Source organism: Diplotaxodon limnothrissa, linkage group LG3 (genome assembly GCF_057381915.1).
Source record: "Diplotaxodon limnothrissa isolate DT_005_m linkage group LG3, D_limnothrissa_male_GT1.1, whole genome shotgun sequence".
Taxonomy (NCBI): Eukaryota; Metazoa; Chordata; class Actinopteri; order Cichliformes; family Cichlidae; genus Diplotaxodon; species Diplotaxodon limnothrissa.
Genome location: NC_140598.1, coordinates 64,580,569 through 64,605,629, shown reverse-complemented (window position 1 = coordinate 64,605,629; position 25,061 = coordinate 64,580,569). Strand labels below are relative to the sequence as shown.

The following is a 25,061-nucleotide window of genomic DNA, read 5'->3' as shown; positions in this document are numbered from 1 at the left end:
AGCAGCGAGCTTGTTTGTACCTTCCATACTATGGCAGTGTATTCTCTCTTTCTGCTGGAAAGACAATGCTAAGTTTTCCTTGATTTGTGCCTTATTTGAGGTTACTTAATTGTTTCTTTGTTTCTGGTAAGAACCCAAAGGGTTTGCTGCTGCACATAGTGGCTTTGGGGCTACATTTTGTAACTAAATCCCCTTGAAAAATAATTATAATTGCATTTTCTCTCATTTGATAATAGCTGTGATTCCATTGTTTCTAAGCTAACTATAACTTTTTTTTAAATTCAAAGATAGCACTTCATATAGCACTTTTTTTTAAAAAAGGAAAGAAATCTGCCCAGTCGTTTCATTGCATTCTGAAGGATGTGAAGCAGTGCACAACGCCTGCTGTACTGTATGTGTGAAAGATTGGAATTCAACATGACCTTTGCTTAACTCGACCCTCGTACAAATCAAAGCCCTTCAGCTCAAGATGAACTCTGGGTCAGCCGTTGAACATCAGACCTATACACTACGCACTAGAACATAAAAAATTGTTTGATCCCTTCATTAATTCTATAGCTGCTTTGTTGCAGTTATATGGTGAGGTGCACGGATGGGAAACTTGAACATCAAGGCTGACGGAAAGGGAGAGTCATATTCTGTCCTAGCTAAAGAGAATAGGACAGATGATGTCGAAGGTGAGAGAGGAAAAGGGAGGAAAGGGTGACAGTGACACAATAAGGAAAATGGGATAGCAAAAAAAACGAGATATTGAGTTCAAAGGTCTCCCGCTCTCTCTAGGCGCTGGATAAGATACAGACCCAGTTCTGGGACTCAATGGATGTTGAATCTTTTGATTGTAAAGTCACATTGGGGAATTAAAAGAACGCTTTCCTCTGTTCTTGTGTTTGTACTACAGAACAAACCATTGTCTCCCCCTTTTGTGCCCCCCCCCCCCTCCCCTGGCCATCGCTGCACTTCATTCCCCACTCTCTGTTGTGCACAAAACTGCTCTTTCACTCTCCCACAAGCAAAAAATACAGCAATACAAGTGTTTATTTCCTTCCTTCTGTCAGCATGTGTCTCATATTTCCTCTGATGGCCTGTGGGACCCAAATGCCTGTTAAGCATTACAGTATGTAGGCCATTTTGATCATTCAAGTAATCGTCAACACAGAAAGTTTGCCCTCCAACAATAAAAATAAGTATACTAAGCGATGCCCGTCCAACATATTCCCTGGAACTGCATCATAGTTTTCTTAACAAATCACAGAATGGGTGCATATGTGTGGTAGATGATGGAAACATGCACTTACCACCAAGTGCCAGGGGCCTGCTAAGGAAAAATGCTTACATGCTTGCATACACTGGGCTTCCACTTAATCCTTTGTCCTTCATTTATCATGCGTGAACAAAACAGACATCATACACTTACAGCTGATGCTTGACACTGCTTTTTTTGTTTAACTTTTAAATCTATGGGGATAATGCTCATGCAAGTAAACAGCTGTCGGAGCTTTCTGTTCAGCGTTAACCTGTCCTGTTTCTGTGCTATAAAAAAAGCAATCAAATAAAGACATAGCCAATCACAAGCCCTGGATTTTCTACTGTTGCTCTGTAAAACACACAGACTGTTTTGCCAATTGTAACTCTAATTTCCATACTTTTTCTTAGGCTTCGAATCTGAACTACATTCTCCTTCAGTGACCAATAAAAGACAGATTCCCACTTCAGGAGTGTATGTGTCCAGTAAAAGACAGAGAATCATATGTACTGTCACCCAAGCTTCCTCTGGGATCCCTCCAGACTCCTCTGAGCAGAAATGGGAACACTGGAGCAGCTTTCATGATGGCAGTTTGCACCACTTTCTGGGTAATGTAAGGAGCGAGGAGAAAGAAACAATCATTTAGAAGTAAATGGCAAGCACCTATTATGTCTGCAGGGCTTCTGGGAAACTCGTACAAGGAATTGAAAAGATCTGAAAATCAATGCTCACTGACCATATGGTACAGTGGAAATGAGCGGTTTTATTTAAAATTGGATGCATTAGGAGAGAGAGAGGCCTAAACTGCGGACTAGTGTGGCATTGCAAACTTAATATTTGACCCATTTTTTTCAGTTCTCAGTTCTTTTTTGGTGCTGTGTGTGATATATTTATAATTTTCTAGGACACCTTGACATGAGTGTTTCCATCTTTGTCTTTTTTTTTCCTGCTGTGTGTTTGGAATCCCACAGGAGAGAACTGTCACCAGAAATCCAGGATGGTAAGCAACCATGCAGAGGGAGGGGGAGGGATGCCTTGCTAGTTGTTTAAACCAAAGTGTAAGTGAATAGTGTATGTATGAGTGAGCATGTTTGTGTATTGAGTTTAGAGATTTGCATTGATGAAAGGTCAAGATGAGTGCACTCACCTGTCTGTCAAATATACACCACTAGGATTAGACTACCCTCGCTTCACAGATGCTTGCAGTACTGTCGGTTACCACCAAGGGGAGCTCTGAAGCTGTGATCGCTTGTTAGGCATATAGTATACCCATTTCTCCCCACCCCTCCCCTTTCTCTTCTCTCTCTTGGCAGCAAGTCCCTATCATCTCACCTAATTCTGTCTGCTTCATTTTATCCTGCACAAAGCTGACAAATTCATAGGTTTTGTGGAGAAAGACAGCAAATATACACATGCAGAGGGAGAGGGAGAGTCAGAGAGACGGCCGGGCTTGTAAGAGCTCACAGGCTTTACTTATTTTGGAGCTTGTTGATGCAGACGTAGATATGCATGACGTTGCAAGAGACGTTAGAACAGTAGACGCATAATGGATGAGACTTTGAACACCACTGGTTCAGTACGATGACCTTAGCTAGTATTTGGTAGCTTGGTGGCTATATTTTAATATATCATGTTAGCTTCAATAGGCAGCAGAAGACAATGGTTTCAATTGTGTAAGTGACTGTTCACATTTTCAGTTGCATTTAAGGAACAGATAATATAATTTAAATAACTTAATTTATGTAAAGGTCACCAAATGTGCACATGCTGATGAACCAGTCTCTACAATTCTTATTTAATAGTAATCACACACGTGGTGTTATGTGCAGGGAATTTTAAGTAGTATTAGGTGAGTAGGATCAAATGAGTATAACATTCACCTTAATCCTCATATACTCAGACAACTGTTTTATATTTGTATACAATTATTACATCCATAAACGTATTTACAGGATGACGTCTTTTTCAGGGAAGGCCTTGTGCATTTCAGGCATGAAATGCTAAACCGCATACTGCATCTATTACAACAACATGGCTTCACTGTAGTAGAGTGCTGAACTGGCCTTCAGGACCTTTTATCAATTGAAAACATTTGAGGCATCAAAACTACAATAAAGAACACCCATGGCACTTTTCCAAAAATGTTTTGAGGTGAGTGCCTTCAACTTCAAAATGACCCAGTGCCTTTTTCTAATAGTTTTTTTTTTCTAGTTTCTTTTCGTTCAGTTTTCTTTTTTGAATAAAATATGTGTTTATGAGATTTGCAAATCATTGTATTCTGTTTTACGTACATTTTACACAGTGTCCCAGCTGTTTTGGAATTGGGATTGTAGTCCAACTTATTAAACTGTAAGTAAAATTTATAAAAGAAAATTATTGACTTCATTATTTGAGCTTAAATTGGCCAACTGTTGATAGACTATGGTAAAAACTTTGGTCATTTCTGACTAAATTTCAAAATTGAATGCACTGAATAGGACTGTAAGAACATCTGATGCCACACGCCACTGTATTCTACACGGAAACATGTCCGCAGTCATTGATCTGCTGGGTCAGAGGTGGTCAGTGTCACTGATATCTCTGTTTAAGTGTCTCTTCATGGGAAGTGTCCAGTGTAAACGTAGAGCTCTTCAACATTAGGAGTGCCTGTTAAGTCAATTACAAAGATCCACTGGGGATTCAGTCTGGACTGTCAGTCAATAGAGACTGCCTCAAGAACATGATGTGGGTGGTTAGTTTTTATACATTAAAGATGTGTAGAACTTTACATAACAGAAGAAAACTAGATATTTATTACTCAGTATTTAAAAAAAAATCTGAAAAGTTTTGTGTCAAGATTTCTCCACCAAGTTATAGAAATAAAACAATGTACGTTCTCATAGAATATCTAGTTCACTAGACATGCTTACTAGTTTCAAGACCCAGATATATTAAATATGTTATGAGGCTATCTTGACTGACTATAACTCAATGTTTTTTTTCCAATCAAGAAAAGATTCTCATAGTCAGCCGACTTGCCAGTGCGCAGCTTGAGCCCGTTGCGCTGCAGTGCTGCTCTGGATGGGCGTCATGAACAGGAGTAGACAGTGTATACAGTTGTAATCAGAGGTTACCATACACCCATAAAGCTAATTAGCCTGTATTTATACTTTTGATCATGTGTGGATTAGAAAAAAAGAAAAATGTACGTATTCCACACGGGAAAAAGACCAGCTCAAAGAAATCATTAACAGCCAAAACTGATCATGACATTCATGCCCATAATGAGGCATGAATGTCTAGGCATACCATACAAACCTCCAGACAGACAATAATGCTGTCAGTGTAGCAAGTGCGTATGTGTATGGCATATGTCATATTTACCTAATGATCATTATGGTGCAGTAGGTGGTAGGTGGATTGGCTCATGCTGTAAATTTTTAAACTTGTGTTGGCTTTCCAAACTCATTACATTAGTCTCGCTCTGCTGATTACACATTTGTCCGTACATGTGTGCATTTCTGAGCCAGGGTGTCTAAATGGAGCCTGTGTGTTTCTGAGTGTGTGATCCTTTGCAAGTACAGCATATGCTAATAAAAGATCAGCTTTACAAATGTCAGACTAACTTACCGCACTGAAATGTCCAAGAACATTACTGCAATACGACTCAAATTGCAGTGTGGTTAGCATAAAAAAATTCCCTATAATTTAACAGCACTTATTCCACATTAAGAATCACTTTGCTGTCATGCTTTTTGTACAACAAGAAGTTCTCCACTGTCTAGAAGTGGCTTAATACTACTGACTGCTTTTCACAGATATTTTTGAAGACAAACATAAAGAAGCTGATGCACCATCTTTGTGTTAATGTATTCAGGCTAGGCTTTTTTGCATCCAGACTGCTTACAATGCCCATTATTAGTTCTGACAAGCCATTTATTCCAATTACAATTCCTCCCAAAAATGTGAAGAAGTAAGCACGGCAGGTGTAAGTGAAATTGATTGTATCTTGCTGCTGGTATCTGCACCTGCCAATTGATGACTTGCTGCATCCAGAGGGTCCAGTATTCAGAGAGTTCACTGTCGATGCATGTCCTTTGTGCTTTCTAGCATACACAGACCCACGGTATGTCACAGAGATTACACACAAACCTGTGTTCTTTTGTTTTCCATTAGCTACCATTAAAGGTTTGCAAAGATGTGTTAGGTAATTTGTTCAGAAAGGTCTTAAGAGCATTGTCACCTTTGATAAATTGTGGTGCATTCCATTTGTGTACCTGAGTAAATTATGTGCATACATACTAAGCAGAGCACTTCTCCTCCTGGTTCATTAATAAGAACATTGCATAAATCTTTGGATTTCTTTGATTTCATGCATGTTAACTATAATGTTATCTGTCACATGTTTTTCGTATCTTTTGCCTTTGCATGACAGGGGCATGAAGATGACATGTATCATTGGTCGCCTGGTTCATCTTTGAAACAAAAAGCATTAAAATAGTAATAGAAAATAGAAAAGGTCCTCCTGTTCAACTTGACCCTGCAAAAAAGAAACTTCTGTTATGACAGAAAGGAAGAAAAACAAGCAAGAGAGGAGAAAGGTAAGACAACGACTCAACGTATTCTCCATATGCTGAGAGAAAAAAGACAATGATTCAAATATAGCGTGTGTGGCAAACAGATGCACAATCCTGACTGCTGCGGCCTCGGATGATGCAGACAGTGTTTACCTGGCGCAGGTTGCGGGTGACGCGCACATCATGCCAGGCGTTGTCATTGAACTTGCCGTTGACAGGCTCCACCAGAGCCTCAAAGGCCCCCGAGCCCAGGTTGATGACTAGCCAAACCGCGCCGCTCTTCAAGGAAAGATTTACATAGTCGGCCGACTTGCCAGTGTGCAGCATGAGCCCGTTGCGCTGCAGCGTTCGGAAGGAAAGCGTGATCTCGTCGGTGCTGCTCTGGATGGGTGTCATGGACAGGTCGTAGCAGAAGAACTCGTTGCCCTTGAAGGTGGCTACTGACTCTTCCTTGCCTGGAAAAAATAAAGTGGGGGTAAGGGGGAAAGAGAGGTAGGTCTGTAAGTAAAAGGACATTTCTGTTCAGGAGTTAAAGCTTTGAAATTAGCAGCATGTGTGTATTCAAATATCAGTCATTCTATTATTAGTTTACTTTTTATGTGGGGAAAAAACAGACATCAGAGGGTTAATTTAAAAGATGGCGCTTTGCAATATGAAGCTAGAAATGACAAATTAACAAATGAATATCCTAAATATCTATTAAGATGATCTAAAATATAACACTAAACACAACATTTTTGCTCTTTTAATTTATATTAACAGCGCAAGAATCACAGAATATCTAAAAAGCTTCTGTCATGTGAGATGTGTCCAGTACAAAGGCAACATCAGCATGGTTATTTTGTTAGCTTCATTTTTTATTTTATTTCTTTTGCTGTAGGACTTTTATACATCGAAAATGTATAATGTACCAATGTAAAGATTGGTACATCAAATCTGCTCATTCCACACAAGTTGAAGCGGAGACTTGGTGACTTGGTGAGGCTGCGGCTTGCTGCTGGTCATCTTGACACGGTGATGTAATTTGGATGCACTGGTGTGTTCATTTACTCCAGAAGGTTAAAAGCATTGTGAGGTTATATAGCCCATTTGGAGATGCAACTGATTTGATAAGGTTACTAATTTTAGTAGAACATTGATAGTTGCTGTCACTCTTATACCCCCAACAAACGTTTTAAACATGGAAGCTTTGCAGATCAAAAACAATATTTGCTCATAAATTGAATCCCACAAACAAGTAACGTCAGTGCAGACCGATGCATCTGCACTACAACACAGCGGCACGACAGCATCTTGTGTAAAATAGGATTCCTTTCATCAGAGCAAGGCAAACATCTGGGTTACAATTAGATACAAAGATGTGTTTGAATTACAGCAAAACAGAGAAACATGAAAGCAGAGACTAGACAAAGTGAAACTGAAGAACACTTTTTTAAAGAGAGAAGGAAGGGGAGGAAAAAAGGTGTTGACAACTTTGCTAACACCTGCCAGTCTGTCTGTAGCACATGGCCTCCTTCCACTACATTGAGCTTTATTCACACACTACCAGTCAAAACAGACAGTTTGTACAATGGACATATGTCAAACAGCAGCCTAACAGCAGCCAGGGAGGACACTGTGTGCATCTGTCAAGAAATGAACAAACACTTGCAGCTGTCACAACAGAAAAAACGCAGCAAGAACACAGAGAACAGTGACACCTCCGTCACTTGAGTCATGACGTGGACGCTGGATTCACTGAGCAGGAGAAATAGTAACATCTGGCTCGCCGTACTGTTTCTTCTGACTTGCAATCTACTTATTTACTCCTTTTACATTTTATATCTAATATTTTAATTGAACCATTTTCTGTCGCCCCAAATCTCATTACTCTTATAAAGAGCAATAACCTCATTTCCTGGCTGGATCAACTCTGTGTCATTTTAATTTGGGAATAATAGCAATTCAGCTGCTTGGCAAAAGAAAGAAAAGAGTATAAACAGACAACATCACCGACAACAGCATGAGCTCAAGTTTAAAAGAACTCTTGCTCGCTCTGCACTTACACAAATCAACTAGTTTCCTGACATGAGCTGTGATCTGAAGTGACACTCTGCTTCCTATGTTCATTTGCCCTTCTACACTTCTGTTTCCCCGAGGACGCCGGTCTGAAGAATCAGCCTTGAGTAATGAGGTTTAGGGAGGGGGAGAGGGCAAAGTCAAACTGCCAAGAGGACCCTGTATGGGTGGATCATCAAATCTAGTTTATCCTGAAGTTCCATTACACACGGAAAAAGAAAAAAAGAATCACTTCAAGACCTTGGTGCATTTCCCTGAGGAGAAGGGATGGGCTGGCCAGAAGGGGCGGCCAACCCATTGGCGGACAGATTGAAAGGCCAGATCACATGAGCAGGTGAGAGAGGAAAAGCGTGTGGTGGAAGGGTGGGCCGGGGAATAATAGCATGTCGATTTGATGCTCAAGTGCCCTATATCACCAAAGATTTTTCAGTGTCAGGCAGCACACGTAAGGAAAAAAGCACATTACATCATGTGGATGAGGAACAAGTGATGGATGGATGACACGAGCAAAGGAAAGGAGATCTTTAAAGAGTGCCGTGTTAAGTGACATACTAACAGCTATACTTCGGGAACATTAAGGAAGATGATAGCGCTCACTTTGAGACAAAACACAGCCATATGGGTGGATGCACTCACATAAAAGAAAACATTTCAGGAGTGACAAAAAAAAAGAGGAAGTGAGGGACAAATAGCATCCAGACAGAGACAGCTACTTAAAAGAGCATTTTGGCTGAAATCGAAATTTAGAGCAATCTCAACTGAAGTGTGAATTGTCATAAAAAAAAGGCATCAAGAGCGGAGAGAAGGAGATGGAGGGGACAAATGACACACAAAAGCAAATCCCCCCAAGAGCAGCATCCTAGCGGTGCCTGTGTTGCTGATGTAGGAGGAACAAAAGCGTAGCAAATGGACCACAGCAACCATTTTCAATTATGTACTAAGTTGGACCACCTCCCATACTATGGGCTGTTAACGGTAAGCAACAAACAGCTTGTCCGTGCTTCCATGAGCTCAGTGAGACTGAGCTCCATGCAATGCAGAGACAAACAACAAAAAAACTTTCTTTTGTTTATGTCTGTTTAATGAACAGAAGGCTGAGGGGAGGAGATAAGGCTGGAGAGTGACAGGAGAGGACAAATGGGTGGGTGGATTTTCACTGTAACACCAGACAGTTTGGTCATGATGCCAACAATGCCCTTCAGCAAATTATGTAAAGGTTAACACAGTCATATGATTTTTGGATAAGAATTTGGAGCCAGAAGTAGAAGCAAAAAAAGAAACAAAACAGCATCATTAGCAAGTCAGTAACACACTGCAGTGCTATCAGGGATCCACTGATCCTTCTCATGTTAGCCAGCTTAAGTCATTTCCAGTATCCTTTGTATACTCTGGGTGATCTTCCTACACACTGCGGAGCACTGGAAAAGCTCTCCTGCCGGTTCCCAGGAGTGACACGATCGCTTCAATCTAGGCGCAAAACCTAATATAAAGAATGACTTTTCTCTGAGACCACTCCAGCGCCTGTGAATATGAGCTTGTTCCTATGCATCTGTTTTTCATTTTACATCTACATCTCTATCTCGTCCTCCAGTTCCCATGGTAGCGCTCTTGCGCACATACACACTTGAAGTGTACGCGTTTCACTCTGATCAAATCTTTTGCAGTAAAGCCCAAGAGTAGACTCTAGCCAGAGGAAAGAGGAGACGCAGAAGCATGCAGAAGAGACTAAAGTGCTGTCAAGGTCTCAATTAACCTCACAGAAGCCCTTACTACATTACAGAAATGACTTATTTGAAATTTATCCACCCATAAGAACATCTTTTTTTTTTGTCAATTAAATGTTGAGTTCCTCTGATATTTGATTTTATAACATGTGTTAAATACACCTTTGGTGCTAATTTTTTTAGGGGCCAAAGTGATACACTCATTCCAACTATGCAGAGCAATCCATCCAACAGTTGCCTCATGAATACGCAGATTTATTGTGCGTATCATCTGTCTTTATGTACAAATGCAACTTCAGTGGCCTTTCCTGGTGTTCAGGTTGTTATATCCAATGGAAGCTTGGTGGTTTCAAACATTAAATAATGCAAGTATATAAGATGTGCAAAGCAAATTCAAACTCAGACTTGATAAAAATATGACGTTCAGAAGTGCTGAACCCTTCCAGTTTTTAAAAGTATCATACCACCTCTTTTTCCCCAAGCTCTCCTGAAAATAGTATTTAAAAAAGTATTAAAACACATTAAAAAATTACTTTTTTCCCACATAACTTTACACCTCGCAGAAAAATGGACACGCTAACCTCAACTCCCACTTACTAGCTCTGTCACAATCAAACCACCATCAACGCAGCAGCAGTTAAGCACTTTGCAGCAGACACTGTGTCAAGCAGTTTGTTTACTGCGCTATGTGGCCTTCTGTGTTCTTTGAGGATGTGCGCTTTATTTATGTGAACTGAAGGGTGAAGAGGGAAACAGGAAGACGATGGAATCCCAGCCAGAGAGGAATCAACGGCATTGTCTTAGCCTATCGCACACTTCGACCTACACACCCACATTCAGTACCACACATGCAGTCTTAACAGTACAGCTACCGTGTCACTTAAGTGCTACTTTATAAGCATCGGGGTATGATTAAATGAATATGCCCGCCTGTCATACCAAAGTGTTTCAAAAATTTGTCCTTGCTGGAAAAATAGGGTATCCTAAATTGTGATAAAATGTCATACGCAAATACAATCTGCGTTTGTCAGTGCTGGACCCAAAAGCGCCGTTTTAAGCTAACCATTGCTGGCTTTTACAGTAATAAAAGCACAGAGCAGCATGTGTTTTTAAATTGGATTCAGCTCAGACAGAGAGAGAGCAGGTTTAATAAGATGAGCTGCATGACTAGCTTCATCCAAACTTGTGCAGAGCATTAGTCAACGCATAATGAACCTTAACATACTGCTTTTTTGGCCGATTGGATTACATATCGGAAGTGATTACGTAGTTTTAGGGGAATTAGCAAAGAGAGAACGGAATAAGACGAGACAAAAAAAAAAATAAACGCCCGCGCATGTGTGCATGCAAAACCATTCAAAATCTCGATGACCACACGCTGGCAAATCTGCTCGTCACATCACATTACCTCACTGCTCTTGCACAGACGCACACGCCATGTGCATATGAAGTCACCCTCTATTAGTTTTCGATGAGTGCCATCCACCCTGCAGAGAGAGTATCCGACAGCTTTGGAGAAACGATTCGGCAGCAAGATGAGAGAGAGCAGTGGGAAATGTAAGGGACATATGAAAGCTTTGATGCTGCTTCATGAATCCAATAGGCCTGCTGGGTCCACAGACAGCGGCTAGTCTCCTAAGCTAGCTGTAAGGAAGACAAGGCCTGTGAAGTGCTGAAGAAAACATTTGTTTGGCTATTAAACATTTGGCCAGTTTTAAAGAACCTGCTTATGCTCAAATGCTCATGAAATCTGCACCTCATAAGCAAACACACATATGAGCACACCAATTCCCAAGGCAGCGATAAAGAAGCAGTGCCTACGCATCATCACTCTTATACTCATAACATGTATTCCACAAATTAAAATTGGAATTTTAGAGAGCTAAAAGATAGAGTACACTGACAGGAGAAGGAGGGTTATGCTGATTTTGAAAAGAGGGGTGAGTTCCAGGGTCAGAAGGTCAGGTGCAGGGAAACGCTCAAATCTCTGTGATCCCTACACGTTTTAGGTTTCATTTGAACAGCTGTCCTTAAATAAAACTATCAGCATTCTAAGCTCAGACCAAAGCTAATGAATTACTCTGACTGTTTAAAAGCATGTTTCTAAAACCAGCCATGTACTGGCACTTCGTTGTGGCCTCGTGGGATAACAAAAATAGCAGCATGTCAACAGAAATGTGTGCATTTTTGGTTAGATGTGGGTATGTATTTGCAGATTCTCTTGTTTTTGCACACTTGATAATGAAATGCACAACACTTTCTTCCTTAAATTGTAGCATTTAAGGATGAGCCCTGTGCTAGAAGCCTACCTCTTGTGTGGTCGTGATACAGCCTGTGGTTAGTAAGCCAAATTGGCAATTTGTGAATGCAGTTATGGATCTCTCCAGTCTCTTGCTGAGGCTGAAATACTGAGACATTGTTCCCTCCACCAATCCTTTTCACTCTACTTTCTCTGCACAGATAGTGATTACTGTATGTATCGATCCATGAACTGATTGCAATCCTGTAATGAAGGGACTATAATTTGGTGTCTTTGCAGCCTGTTGGCTGCAGGCCAAGGCTCTTTGTTTGGTCCTTCCTTTCCCGCAAGATGCTCATTGAGCCATAGTGAATGTGCTATTATGTCATTCACAGTGTTCCTTTTGCTCAGATGGATGCTGCTAAAAAACCCACGAGTGTCACTATTGAATTGTGCACACTGAGGTAATAAAAGAGAACAAAAAGGCATTTAAGTTGTTCTTAGCTTTTGTGTTTACCTCTTGAGCTCTACAAACACAAAATATTTATCCAGCTGTCAGTGATAGTGCCACAAAATTGGTGGAGATAACACAGGTGGATAAAGAGCTACAGGACTTGGAGATAGCATGTATTTATCTAGTCTTTAAATCATCGGCTGTAGTAAGAATTCCTCCAGAGAAGTTATAGACAATATATCTGAAAATAAGACTGGCCAGCTGAAAGAAAGTGTAATCCCCAAATGCAGTCATTCAGATGGCGTATTTTTGTTATGTTTTGTACTTTCAAATGTACTTTCATGATCATGATGTTACTCTTTTTGTCTTGTTCTTTTGTTTTGTTTTTTCTACAAGACATTCATTCATTTATTCAGCCCATGATTTAGCACCTAGTCAGCACACACTGGCATTAAAACACTGCACTGGATTTTTTTAAATTTTAATAAAGCTTCAGGTCAGATTTGGAGCAGGCAAGGTTCGTTGTAATTTAATTTCTTCATGTCATTACTTTGGTGGTATTTGAAGGGCACTAAAGGGCTGTTGTAAGAATACAATAAAGAATTATTTGCACACTAATTCTCACCTTCACTTCGAGACTGCTTCTGTGCGTTGGGTCAGAATTGTCTGTTAAGTACTGTCACTGTCACTGCTGCAAGTTTTTATTGAACCTTTCCATGAGACAGTTCTGCCTGCCCTCTATTCGTCTTGATGCTAATTGAAGATAGAGAAAGTAATGGGGGTAAAATGGTTGACTTTGATTGTCTGTCACCTTGGAAACAACCTATTTTGTAACATCAGACATAGTGGCAGCAAGCTCAAGACGCCCCTACACTTCTTCTGATTTGCACTTTTTCCTTCTTTCTGCATATTCATTTTCCCACTGTGGGTATGTGGCAGGTGACCATTATCACAGTGGAAAGCTGCTTAGTCTCTGGGCTCAAAGTAGACAGAAAGAAAATGTCAAGTAAACTGACACTAACAACAGGCCTGTGTGGTCCTGAATGGCAGGCCCCTTAGCCAACAGGGAGATGGCTAAGGGGCCTGCAAGACCGGCTAAGTGCATAATAAGCCCTATTAGCTGGAGCCACAAAATACACTCAACTTGAGCTGTCTCAGCCCCCTCATTGTCATGTTGCACTAACCGCACATCTTGTGAAATATATGCTGAAAATAGTACAAAAGAAACAGGGAATGATTTGGATGACTTGGTGTCTGTGCATTCAAAAACAATTGAAATGTAAAGAAATGTTTTCGGTTTTGTCGTGTTTTGTTGTGTTTTGCACCTCAGTGCCACCGTACATATGACTTATTTCCAAGTTAAATTAGCTGTACACTTTTCCCAGTGGAGAAAGATGACTCACCATTCTCTACTGACCACATTCTTTTGCCACAGCAAACACGTAACCAGCCATGTGAACGTCCAACGCATACTTTTTCTTATTATTTGAAATTTATTATTTTTTTATACGTTTCTTCCTCCAGTGGCTCCAGTGAACACTGGCTAAGCTCAGGTACTTGACTGCATATTAAAAGACAGGTCAACAAGTACCACATAACTCAAGTCGCTCTCTGTTTTATTAACATATAAACTGACTGCCTAAAGATAAACATACATCAACTTTAATGAACTGCACTGTGGCATATTATATCACAAATTACTGTCGATAAAGGAGAGAATAAATGAAAAACAATGTGGTGTTCACTTGGAATGGTGCCTGGTGTTGTTTTATGTGGGTTCTTTTAATTGTATGAGAATCCTTGGCAAATTGCCTGAAAAATTATTCATTGTTAATTGCTTTACTTAATATGTTAATGCCATCAACAGCAGCAGAGTGAAAGAGTTCAGGATACGTGTGCCCAACGTTATATTAACGTGAAAGTGTGCTGCAGCGCTGTGCTAGGATTTCTTTGTAAAATTACTATAGACATTTATTTCAGTACGCATCTTTATATCGTGGTATTCATTTATTTTTCGTAAAGTGACAGTACTTTTGCTGCAGTACAATTTTGGCTTATTTTGTCTACTTATAAGGGTCTGCTTTGAACCTTTGTTCACGCTGGAAAATAATAAATGAAGAGGACGAAGTTGCAAAGGGTAAGAATGACAGCTTAGGGGAGAAAAGACACACAAAGAAACAGCCTTACTGCAGGGTCAAATTACAGTAAATGCCAGTGTTGAGAGAGGCAATAAGTAATGTCATCATGTTGAAGCGTAATGCATCCAGTCAGCTGAGAAACCGTTTTAATGAGCGAAACTTGTTGCTAAAGGCGCTTGACCTCATGATCCCTGTATCAAAAAATGGTGTAGCTGCCCAGAGGAGCGGGAAGACGTGGCTTTTTGCAGACAAACACAGACTCTGCTGTGAAACAAGGAAAAGTAGGGACTGGCAATGCGTACCTGACAAACAATTCTAACAAAGTTGGAATTCATCTAACAAACCTGTCCTGCCCATTATTGTTTCTGTCATGCTATGATGGAAGAAAGACAATTAAATCTATAATGAGAAGAAAGCACACTAGAAGACCTTGAGTCTTTGAAAACAAAGATGGCAACTTGTAGCTTAATTTCAGCTTTCAGAAAAGAGAAAATGAAACATGAAATTAGAACCAAACAAACTTGCACTATAAAAAAAAATCACTGGTCACTGTAAAGGTTGAGGATAGTAGCACATCTTTTGTATTTAAATAATTTGCAATGGTTGATCTTAAATCAAACAATCAAGATGCAAGTGAAGTGCAGACTTTAAGCTTGATGGAACTACACACTGTTAAGCATTAGTAAGACATGCATGCACGATGCAAACATAACTCACTTAATGTGTACAGAATACTGAAATGTAAGTCCAGTCGCGACATTTCCGCAATTGTAAATATTCCACAGCTAACTGTTAGTGATAGCCAAGGCAAAAACAGCAAGTGCTGACCAAAATGCTTAACATTAAGGACATAATACAAATAAAACATAAATACCATATTAAAAAATATTATAATACAGTGGAAATGACTGGGAACAACAGCAACTCCACAAAGTGGAGTCAATCTCAACACACTTCAAAACTTCATGTGACCGTCAGATTAGCTCAAGAACATGGAATGGGTTTCCACGGCCACTCATCACCAAGCACAATGGAAAGTGAGGGATACAGTGGTGTAAGTCACATCACGACTGGACAGCACACCAAGAAACTTTAACAATTTCATGCTCCCAACTTAGTGGGAACGGTTTGGGGATGGCTCCTTCCTGTTTCAACATGACTGTCCACCAGGGCACAAAGCAAGGTCTATAAAGACATGGATGAGTGAGTATCTCACCTAACAAATGCGCTTCTCCATGAATGATCAACAAATTCATAAAAACACACCTAAACCTTGTGAAAAGCCTTCCCAGAAGAGCTGAAGCTGTTATAGCTGCAGAATTTAGCCCAACATCATAAAGGTAGCTAGCTAAAGTTTTTTATTATCATCAGAAACAAACGGGTGTAAACACTACAAAAAAGTGTGCATCAGCTTCCAGCTGGAAAATCTGTGATACCGTGAACTATTAACAGCTCTTAAATAGCTTGTTTGTACTTGATGTAATGCTTTATAAAGAAATAGTTTTGTCATTAAGCATGTTATATATGAGCTTATATGCTAAGGAGGAGTAATGCGTATAATTGATAAATTAAGTCTAAATTGATATCTTACTAATGCCTAATAGTGTTTGGTTTTAGGGGGCTGAGAAAGCCCTAGGCAGCAGCAGACTCATGTGCCTCAGGAGACCTGCATAGTAGCCAGTGGGTAAGTGACAGAGAGCTGAAGCCAACAGGCATCTGTCATGCGTCACAGAAAGCGGAGTGGATGAGAAACCGTTAGCAATTCAGAGGCAATTTCAGCTGCAGGCAGTTGTTAGTAATCCTTCCAGAGGTTCACCTGGAGAAACCTTGTCAGCGCGTCTTCCTCTAGATCTTGTTGACTTAAGGCTCTCCTTTAGTCATTTTGGGTCGAGCACTAAAAACGGAGTTAGGTCATTTAGGGAGTAGCAAGCACACACACACACACACACACACACACACACACACACACACACACACACACACATATATATATATGCATATAAAAACAAGAAGTTGGAGAGATAGTCAGGATAGTCAGGTTTCTCTGATACTCTGACACAACTGAGACAAGGTTTCTCATTTATATGCCAGTTAAGAAATCAGTAAACCAGAGAAGGTCAACCTTAACCTCATTAATTAAGAGACTACAAACACAGTCACTGTTAATTTGTATTAGGCTCTGAGTGTGTTTATTTGTATGTGAATACTACCTCTGCAAGCACAGAACCCGTCCAGCTTAGCCTGCAGCAAGGCTCCAGATTGTTAGACCAGAGTAATCACTCTGAAATGTTACCAGCCCAATGGGATTTCTCCCAATCCTCATGATTATCACTCTGCCCTTGGTTGCTCCCCCGCTTCATTTCAGGTAGATGACCTCATCCTGCCACACTGGCTGAATGCATCTCTATATAAAAATAAACATGATCAAATTCAGACACTATAAGCTAGTCAATTCTTTTTCCTTCGATTTTTTTTCTCTTTTTCCACTTGTCATCTTTACTGAACAGTAGAAAAACCTTTTTTAGTTTGACCAACAATGCCAGTGCACAGCCCATCAGCCTAAACTTAAACAAAGAAATGAGTAGAGTGACTATTCACCCAAGGTTTTTGCAATAGAGCTCGAATCTGTATGAAATATGGCATAGCAGAAGAATAAATAATTGCTCAGTTTCCATAAGTAAAGCAGTCTTTTAACCCTCTAGCACTGTATACACATAAGTATACACACAGAGTATGTATACGCTCATGTTCAGGTTTGTTTATCTCTCCCACTGGGTTAATAGATCCAAATTGAATATTTTACCAGAAGTCATGTTTTCATTTGTAGTGCTACTGAGGATTAATATGTGGCACTAAAGTAGTCTCAGTGATGTATACACCAAAGGCACCTCAATGCAGTCATACCCTCCCAAATGTAAACCTACGCTCAAGCCCATAAACGTGCATCAGCGCTTATGCACATATAGGCATACGCAACATGCACAGCTCTTCTTAATCAACAAATGAGTTGTGTTGTTAGTTGACGCTACAGTGGATATTGACAGTGAACTAGCAGTATGGGTGATAGGCTGTTTGTCTAATAACCAAGGCTGCATTTCAATTTCACAACTCACTGAACAGCCTGTTTAGCCACACAAGACTGATATGACACCAGACTAAGCAATAGGCTCTATTTGTGTGTGGCTGTACTGCTGCTGAGGATGATAATGGCAAAAAAAAAAAGCCACACATTGACCTCACGGTCTACACTGATGACTTCAGCTGTTTGAGCAAACCTTGAAACAGGTTGGACACCGAGAGACTTCAAGATGAAAACACACTTTGCAAACACAGAAACGAGAAAGAAAAAAAATCTACCCCCTGCTCAGTCCCAAGAGGCCCCATTATATTAGTGGAGCTTGAAAGTGACTTTCCCTTTATGCTTCTCCCTTCAGGCCTAGCTTGTGTCACACACACAGAGAGCACTCTATGTCTGGTCTAATTAAAGACTCTAATTCACTGCCTCCCTCTGTCCATGCTTCTGCATTGCTTCCTGTCTGTCTTTTCTGTCTTGGTGTGTTTGTTTTCAATATGTCACAGTGTTTTTTTTAAAATCATAAGAGCAGTCAGTGCTTGCCTTCACTTCCCCCCCCCAAAAGGTAATGTGTGACAAGATGTGACATCACAGATCATATTAATTCAGAAATCAGCTCTTGATGGGTTCCCCATGTTCAGTCCCCAAGTTGCTCCAGTTTGTATGGACAAACTACAGTTGCATCATGTTTTGATACAATATTTCATCTTTAATGTTGCGGAGAATGCCCATCTAATGCTACTTTCTACTCTATGTCACAACACTCTCTGTCTCTGCATACAGTAACTGCACCGCCATGTCTGGATGCCTCTCCCCCTCCTTTGTTACCCCCAGTGGTCATCATTTGCCTCAGATGTAAGGACACGCACTTTCTCTGAAGGCAGAGAGTTAATTAGACATCAGGACATATCTGTCCCACTCATCCCGTCCCTCCCTCACTATCTATACGCTCAGAAGAGTATTGCTGCTTCAGTGAAACCACACAAACACTTCCTTGGCACAGTGATGTGGGCAGTCACTGAGCGTGAGTATGTGGGTGTTTTATGATGTGTGTTCTGTGCTGTGTGTGTGTGTGTGTATTTCGCAGCCCCGTGGATATTTAGAGAGATCGCTGGGTTTCTTTTGTAGCGTATAATCCACAAACAGAAGCCCTCCGTTTGCCCAAGTTTGCTTTGCGCTGACAGCTATGCTGCACTTTCTGTGTTCCTCTTTAATATGACGGCAGCCTCATCACAGTCTTGTCAGATGTATGAGACATGACTACGCTGTGACTCCTGTGTCAGTGTCACAACCTTTAATGCAGGAGACATCTGAAGTGCTCTCCGAGACTCTGTTAGGTAACAAGAACTAAAAAGGTATGTTTGACACCACGGGGCTTACTGTGACATCTGCAGCTATTGTTCACAAGTCAGAGACAGTGAAAGTCCAGTACTGTGAAATATGCTAAATTTAATATAAGACAAACACATTATCTGGATACATTTACTACAGTTACATTTCATAACAGTGTAGATTGTTTAAGTTAAGTTATTACCTATCAGACTTCACAGAATTTAGACAAACAAATTCAATTCTTTAAGCTGTCTGTTTCCACAGTTAGGAACATATTGAGAAAATGGAAGACCACAGGCTCCGTTCAAGTTAAGGCTTGAAGTGGCAGACCAAGAAAAATCTTGGATAGACAAAAGCGACGAATGGTGAGAACAGTCAGAGTCAACCCACAGACCAGCACCAAAGACCTACAACATCATCTTGCAGCAGATGGAGTCACTGTGCATCGTTCAACCATTCGGGGCACTTTGCACAGGGAGATGCTGTATGCGAGAGTGATGCACAGGAAGCCTTTTCTCCGCCCACAGCACAAACAGAGACGCGTGAGGTTTGCTAAAGCACATTTTGACAAGCCAGCTTCATTCTGGAATAAGGTGCTGTGGACTGATGAAACTAAAATTGAGTTATTTGGGCATAACAAGGGGTGTTATGCATGGAGGAAAAAGAACACAGCATTCCAAGAAAAACAGCTGCTACCTACAGTAAAATATGGTGGTGATTCCATCATGCTGTGGGGCTGTGTGGCCAGTGCAGGGACTGGGAATCTTGTCAAAGTTGAGAGACACATGGAATCCACTCAATGTCCAGGAATCGGTGAGAAAGCTGAAGCTGCGCCGGGGCTGGATCTTTCAACAAGACAACGACCCGAAACACTGCTCAAACTCCACTAAGGCATTCATGCAGAGGAACAAGTACAACGTTCAGGAATGACCATCTCAGTCCCCAGACCTGAATATTATTGAAAATCTGTGGTGTGAGTTAAAGAGAGCTGTCCATGCTCGGAAGCCTGAATGAACTAGAGATGTTTTGTAAAGAGGAATAGTCCAAAATACCTTCAACCACAATCCAGACTCAAATATCACAGTGTGTGTCTCCTATATGATATATTTAACTGACATTTTTCATTGTAACAATTAGAGCTGGGCGATAGAACGATAACGATATGTATCGCGATATAACTTTTACTCGATAGAGAAATTAAGCTATCGCGATAGACCTCGCCGCTCTTGTCCTCTTTTTTTTTTTTTTAAAAGGTCAGCCAATCCAAATTAAGTAGCGCAGAGCCGAACCAATCACAGCCGCAGCGTCACGTCGCGTGACTTGTTACGTACAGCACAAGTGCACGTGTGTTTGTTTGGGAAGCAGCCAGCGGGTAATGGAGGAAATGAGTGTGCCGACTAGAAAAATCAACCGAGCGTGACCGAAGAGAAAACAGATGATGGCTCCAATGCCGGAGAGATTGTCGAACGGAAGAGCCATAGAAGTTCCGTAGTGTGAAGGTATTTCGGCTATTTCAAGTCTGACAAAAAACAGAGTAGCGTGCACTGTAAATTGTGCCGAAAGCAAGTCTGGAAATACAATAAACTGGTGCATGCGTCACACTGCACGCCACGTTATTGTTTCGGTGAAATGAATTTCTACAATATTGTTAATTCTACTCTCTGCAGTGTTTAAATGCTTACATATACACACAGTTACTGTCCCTCCACACATACGACTCTGTTCTGCTTCTATGCCCCAGCTTTGTTTAATTTTTCCCACCGAGGCTTCTAGACTTCTGATTGGCCAACATTTCGGCACGGTTAGGAATCTAGCGCCACCTGCTGCTTTGGCATGTTGATAGCAGCGTTTTCCTTCATTTCTGCCTTTATGTGTGGACGGGATTATTTTTTTAAAACGAAAACGGAAAATCTCCGTTTTCAAAAATACCCGTGTACGTGTGGACGTAGCCTCAGTCTCTGACTGGAAGCGCTAATTCGTCATTCGGCTTTTGTCAGACTAAAGTAACTGTTAAAACTGTTTGAAAAGCTCAGCTATACAACAAGGAGAGATTGAGAATTTCCTTTTAGTTCTCAGTTTATTTGATATTGACAAAAGTTAGTCAGTTTTGTCTGTTCTTCTGTAAAACAAACTAAGATTTATTTTTAGAATTAATATTTTGTTTCTAAGTGGAATTGACAATTTAGTCTGTTTCGTTTGTTCTATTTTGAAACTTAAACGCTTTAGCGGCTGCCTTTTGTGTAGTTTGCAATATTTGCCTTTATTTATCTGAAAAAGTCTCATGTTCCTTAAGTACATCTACCCTGTTGAACTTATTATGGGAAATAAATATTTAAATAAAAACAAGCTGCTGATTATTTCACATTTTACTTGTGAGCAACGGCACATTTAAATCTTACAAATATAGTTATTTGGCTTATATCGTGATAGATATCGTTATCGCCTGAAATGAAAAAAACATATCGTGATATGAAAAAATCTCATATCGCCCAGCTCTAGTAACAACCAACGATTTATACAGGAAAATAATGACTATTAACAAGGTTGCCCAAACTTTTGCATCCCATTGTGTGGTTAAATTGTGTAAACTTGACTCTGTTACCACAGAGATGAGGTTTTGAATTGTGCAGTTGTTTCTAAGTTGATGAGACAAGTTACAAGTTACACAGTATTTTCACAGAATGACAAAGGCAAGGGGATGGCTTTGCACAAAAAATGAATAAATAAATAATAGGCCCACTACATATTTGGGTTGTCATGAAAAGATACTCAAATAATAATATCTACTTAACTCAATATCGAATTAAGATAATTGTCAATAGTGTTGTTTTTGCTTCCTCTAGCTGTCAAGCAATTTTGCACAGCACTGCTGCAGACAGTCAGACACAAAGCTCCTTTCCTCCGAAAGAGCTGACGTAGTTACTGTTTCTAACACTGAGCAACACTTTAGGAGGAATTTCAGAGGTCTGTAAAGCTCCCATTTCAACAAGCCTGAAGTATTAAACAGTTACCATAAATGTAACCTGGCTGACACACGTTTGCCACTATGTGGAGGTGGTGGTGTGGACCCGAAAGCAAACACAACTAAAAAAAAATGCAAAGAGTCCCCAAAACACAGTAAAACTCAAAATATGATAATGCTAGGGTGTTGGGGGTCAGGGTGACGAATTAGCCACATGTTATCATCAGTAGTGGATTGTAGTTAGTCAGTCGTTAGTGGATCATGGATGGGATATTGAGGCATGGCAGACTGGAGTACCGATACATGGAGAACAGCAGGGGAGCCAGAGGATGTAAAGAGCAACAGACTGGCGGTGGACGAGAGAGAGGTTGCAGGTCTGGTAAGCAGGTGGCAGATGATAGAAGATGATAAACTTTTCTACCATTACAAAACTTTCTAAGTTCAGTTTCAGTATAAAAGTAGTGACCAGTTTTTTTACACTGAGTGCTTTGTTTTTTATATCTTCTTTATTCATAATGCTCTTCTTCTACAATAATTAAATTATTATGGGATTGTGTTGTTTATTTGTACTGTATTTGGTTACTAGGTTCTAAAATATGGCTTAATTTTTACAATCAGTAATAAAAATGTCTAAATAATTTGAAAAACAAATGAAAACTCCAAATGTAATTTAAATATTTACTTTGTTGAATCTAACTTGGAAATTAACAAGGCACCTTTGTAGAGATAGGACTTCACTGTTACTTGAAGGGGTCAAAATCGTCCCTGTAGTATTAAAAACGATATCGAATATCAAGTATTTTTCTCTATCAAGTTTGAAATCCTAGTATTGTGACGAGCCTACTATATATACATTTTTGTGACAAGGAATAATCAAACCACAATAGAGCTGTTTCTCCAATCTGTTTCTTACTCATGGATGAATGAGAAACTGTCTCCACTGTCTTGGACTGACAGTGGTATTCCTTGTTCTGCTCTGCAGCCTCAGTGACCCATATCATAGCATCAATAGCTCACCACTTGCTTCAAGTTCTGCTTCAAGTGGCCCTTCAGCTTGCAGAAAGAAGTCCAGAGCAAAAAAATATGACTGGTAGAAGAGTTGAAGTTTGTCTGAGTGTGACATCAGAAACTAAAGTCACTGGAATGATACTCAAAACTGCCACAACAGCAACTGCCCCGACATGCTGCTTAGCAGGAAAATCGGGAACAAGTTTTGTCTGAGAAGTGTATGCATGGGGTTAAACATGACCAATTCCCTTCAACTTCAGTTCTCCTTGTTTAGGTGTGGTACCTTAGAAAAAACACACAAGCACATTCCGTATGAAATGAAAACAGCTTGTTTGAGGCTTCGCTTTTCTCAGGGATCTCTCCAAACCCTGATGCCAGCTGTACTCAAGGCAGCAATAAAAGTCTATCGCGGTTGATGAGCCTCCTGCCTCCTAATTATTTAACCATCTTTGATTATAATGTATGCAGTATAAATGAATGGTAATGTGCCGTGTCAAGAATCCCAAGTTTACACTGTTCTTGAGTTTAAGCAAATGCAACAGAGAAATCAAGGAAAGAATGTTATGTTATATAATCTCAGACAGGTAGAAAATAACAACAGGAAAATAGATGGGTTGTGATGAGATACACACAGGGAGAACTTCATGGTTAAGTGAGAAAGATCTTAACCTTCCATCTCCCTTTCCTAACTGCCATAAAAAGTTCCCGTTACAACCAAACTCTCAGCATCAATATTACAGAAGTGATGTCTTTATCGCTGTTTTCTCACTCCCTTCGTCTCTTCTCCAGCACCATACCTGCGTCTCCAGTCATTCATATTTCATTAGTATTTTAGTGTTGAGAAGCCCTCCCTCACTGGCTCCCTCCAGCTGTCTCTTCTCTACCTCGCTTGCACACAGCGGAAAATGATCCAAAGGAGCTGTGACACCAATAATTAAAGAGTTATTGAAATTAGCATTGACTGGCCACCTTGTTGCTACAACAGAGGATGCTTTTAAGTTACTGAAGACAAAAAACAAAGGGAAAGGGAAACAAGCAGCAACTGTAGGTGGCTGCAGTAAGAGCCTGCAAAACATCTCAAGGCAGGAAACAACCTTTGGGGAGGTCATTGGGTTCTAGACTTCAGGCTGTCACTGATTACAAAGGATTTTTATCCAAATATTAACAGCCATTCTTAATTTTAAAAATGATCCAAATACTTTAGAATCTCTAAAAATGGTGGACTACGTTAAAACTCCTCATAATTTCTAAAGAGTTAATGCAGTTAAACCCTGCTTTGAAAGTCTTCACTTCAATCACACCCCGATTACTTGATCAATAACTTAACATTTATGAGTGTAAATGCTAATGCTAACTATATGCATCATCCGGCATGACATCTCCTGCTTCCCACCACCACCTTCACCCACTCCCCCTCTCTGGCACATTAAATTTCCCTCCATTTGCTTCCCATGCCAGTATCTTTCAGTCCCTCTTTCCTCCATCTGTGTGTATTCACATTTGAAACCTCTGATTATGTGTTCTTTCCCTCGTTGTGGATGCAGTTCCTCATATTTTAAATCCCTCAAAGACAGTTCTTTTTACATCTCCTACATCTCTGAAACCTTCACTCCCTCTGTTCCATCTTTTCTCCCCTCTGTCAGAGCCCATTCTCTCCTTCTTCCACCAGCTGCGTGGAACAGAGGCCTGCTGTGCCAAGTGCCATTCGATTAGCCTCTTTCTGGCAGCAGCAGTAATTGCATGGACATTTCCTCTCTTCCTTCTTCACCTCATGTTATCTCTCTCTGTATTATAACTGTGCTGGAGATGCATCACCATCATCATCATCAAAATGATCATACTTCTTGGTATACATCTCTTCCTGCATTCCCTCCCTCATGTTTCCCCCTTCTCTTCTTGTATATCTCGCACATCCCCCCATGACAGCTTGTTTCTTCCCACATCTCCCTTCCTCTAAGCCAGAAAACAAAGTTTATTCATTCTATTTCTCTGACAATTTTGTATTTGTTTCTCTTCGTCTCCTCCTCCATCTTCCTATTTCTTTGCTCCTTATTCTTTCCTACGTGATCGTACTGTCACATCTGAGTTTAAAAGGGCCAACTTCATTCATTCTCCAGATAAGATAACAAGAGGCAAATGAGTAAATGAATTCAGCACCTGATCACTTAGCCCTGTATATACAACAAAATGAATTGTGAGCTTGGGTAATTGCAAAGGAAGTCACAGTACAAAAAAGAGACACGGTAGAAAATAAAAGTTGGTGGGGGGGTTAAA

General features: G+C 40.3%; 1 protein-coding gene across 1 annotated transcript in view; it reads right to left on the bottom strand.

Moving 5' to 3' along the window:
- Positions 1-25,061, bottom strand: part of nrxn2b (neurexin 2b) — a 649,237-nt gene that overhangs the window by 390,563 nt on the left and 233,613 nt on the right. Inside the window, exon 5 of the mRNA XM_085349739.1 lies at positions 5,953-6,254. Within this exon, the coding sequence (XP_085205865.1) occupies positions 5,953-6,254 (302 nt within the window). The remainder of the gene's footprint in view (positions 1-5,952; positions 6,255-25,061) is intronic.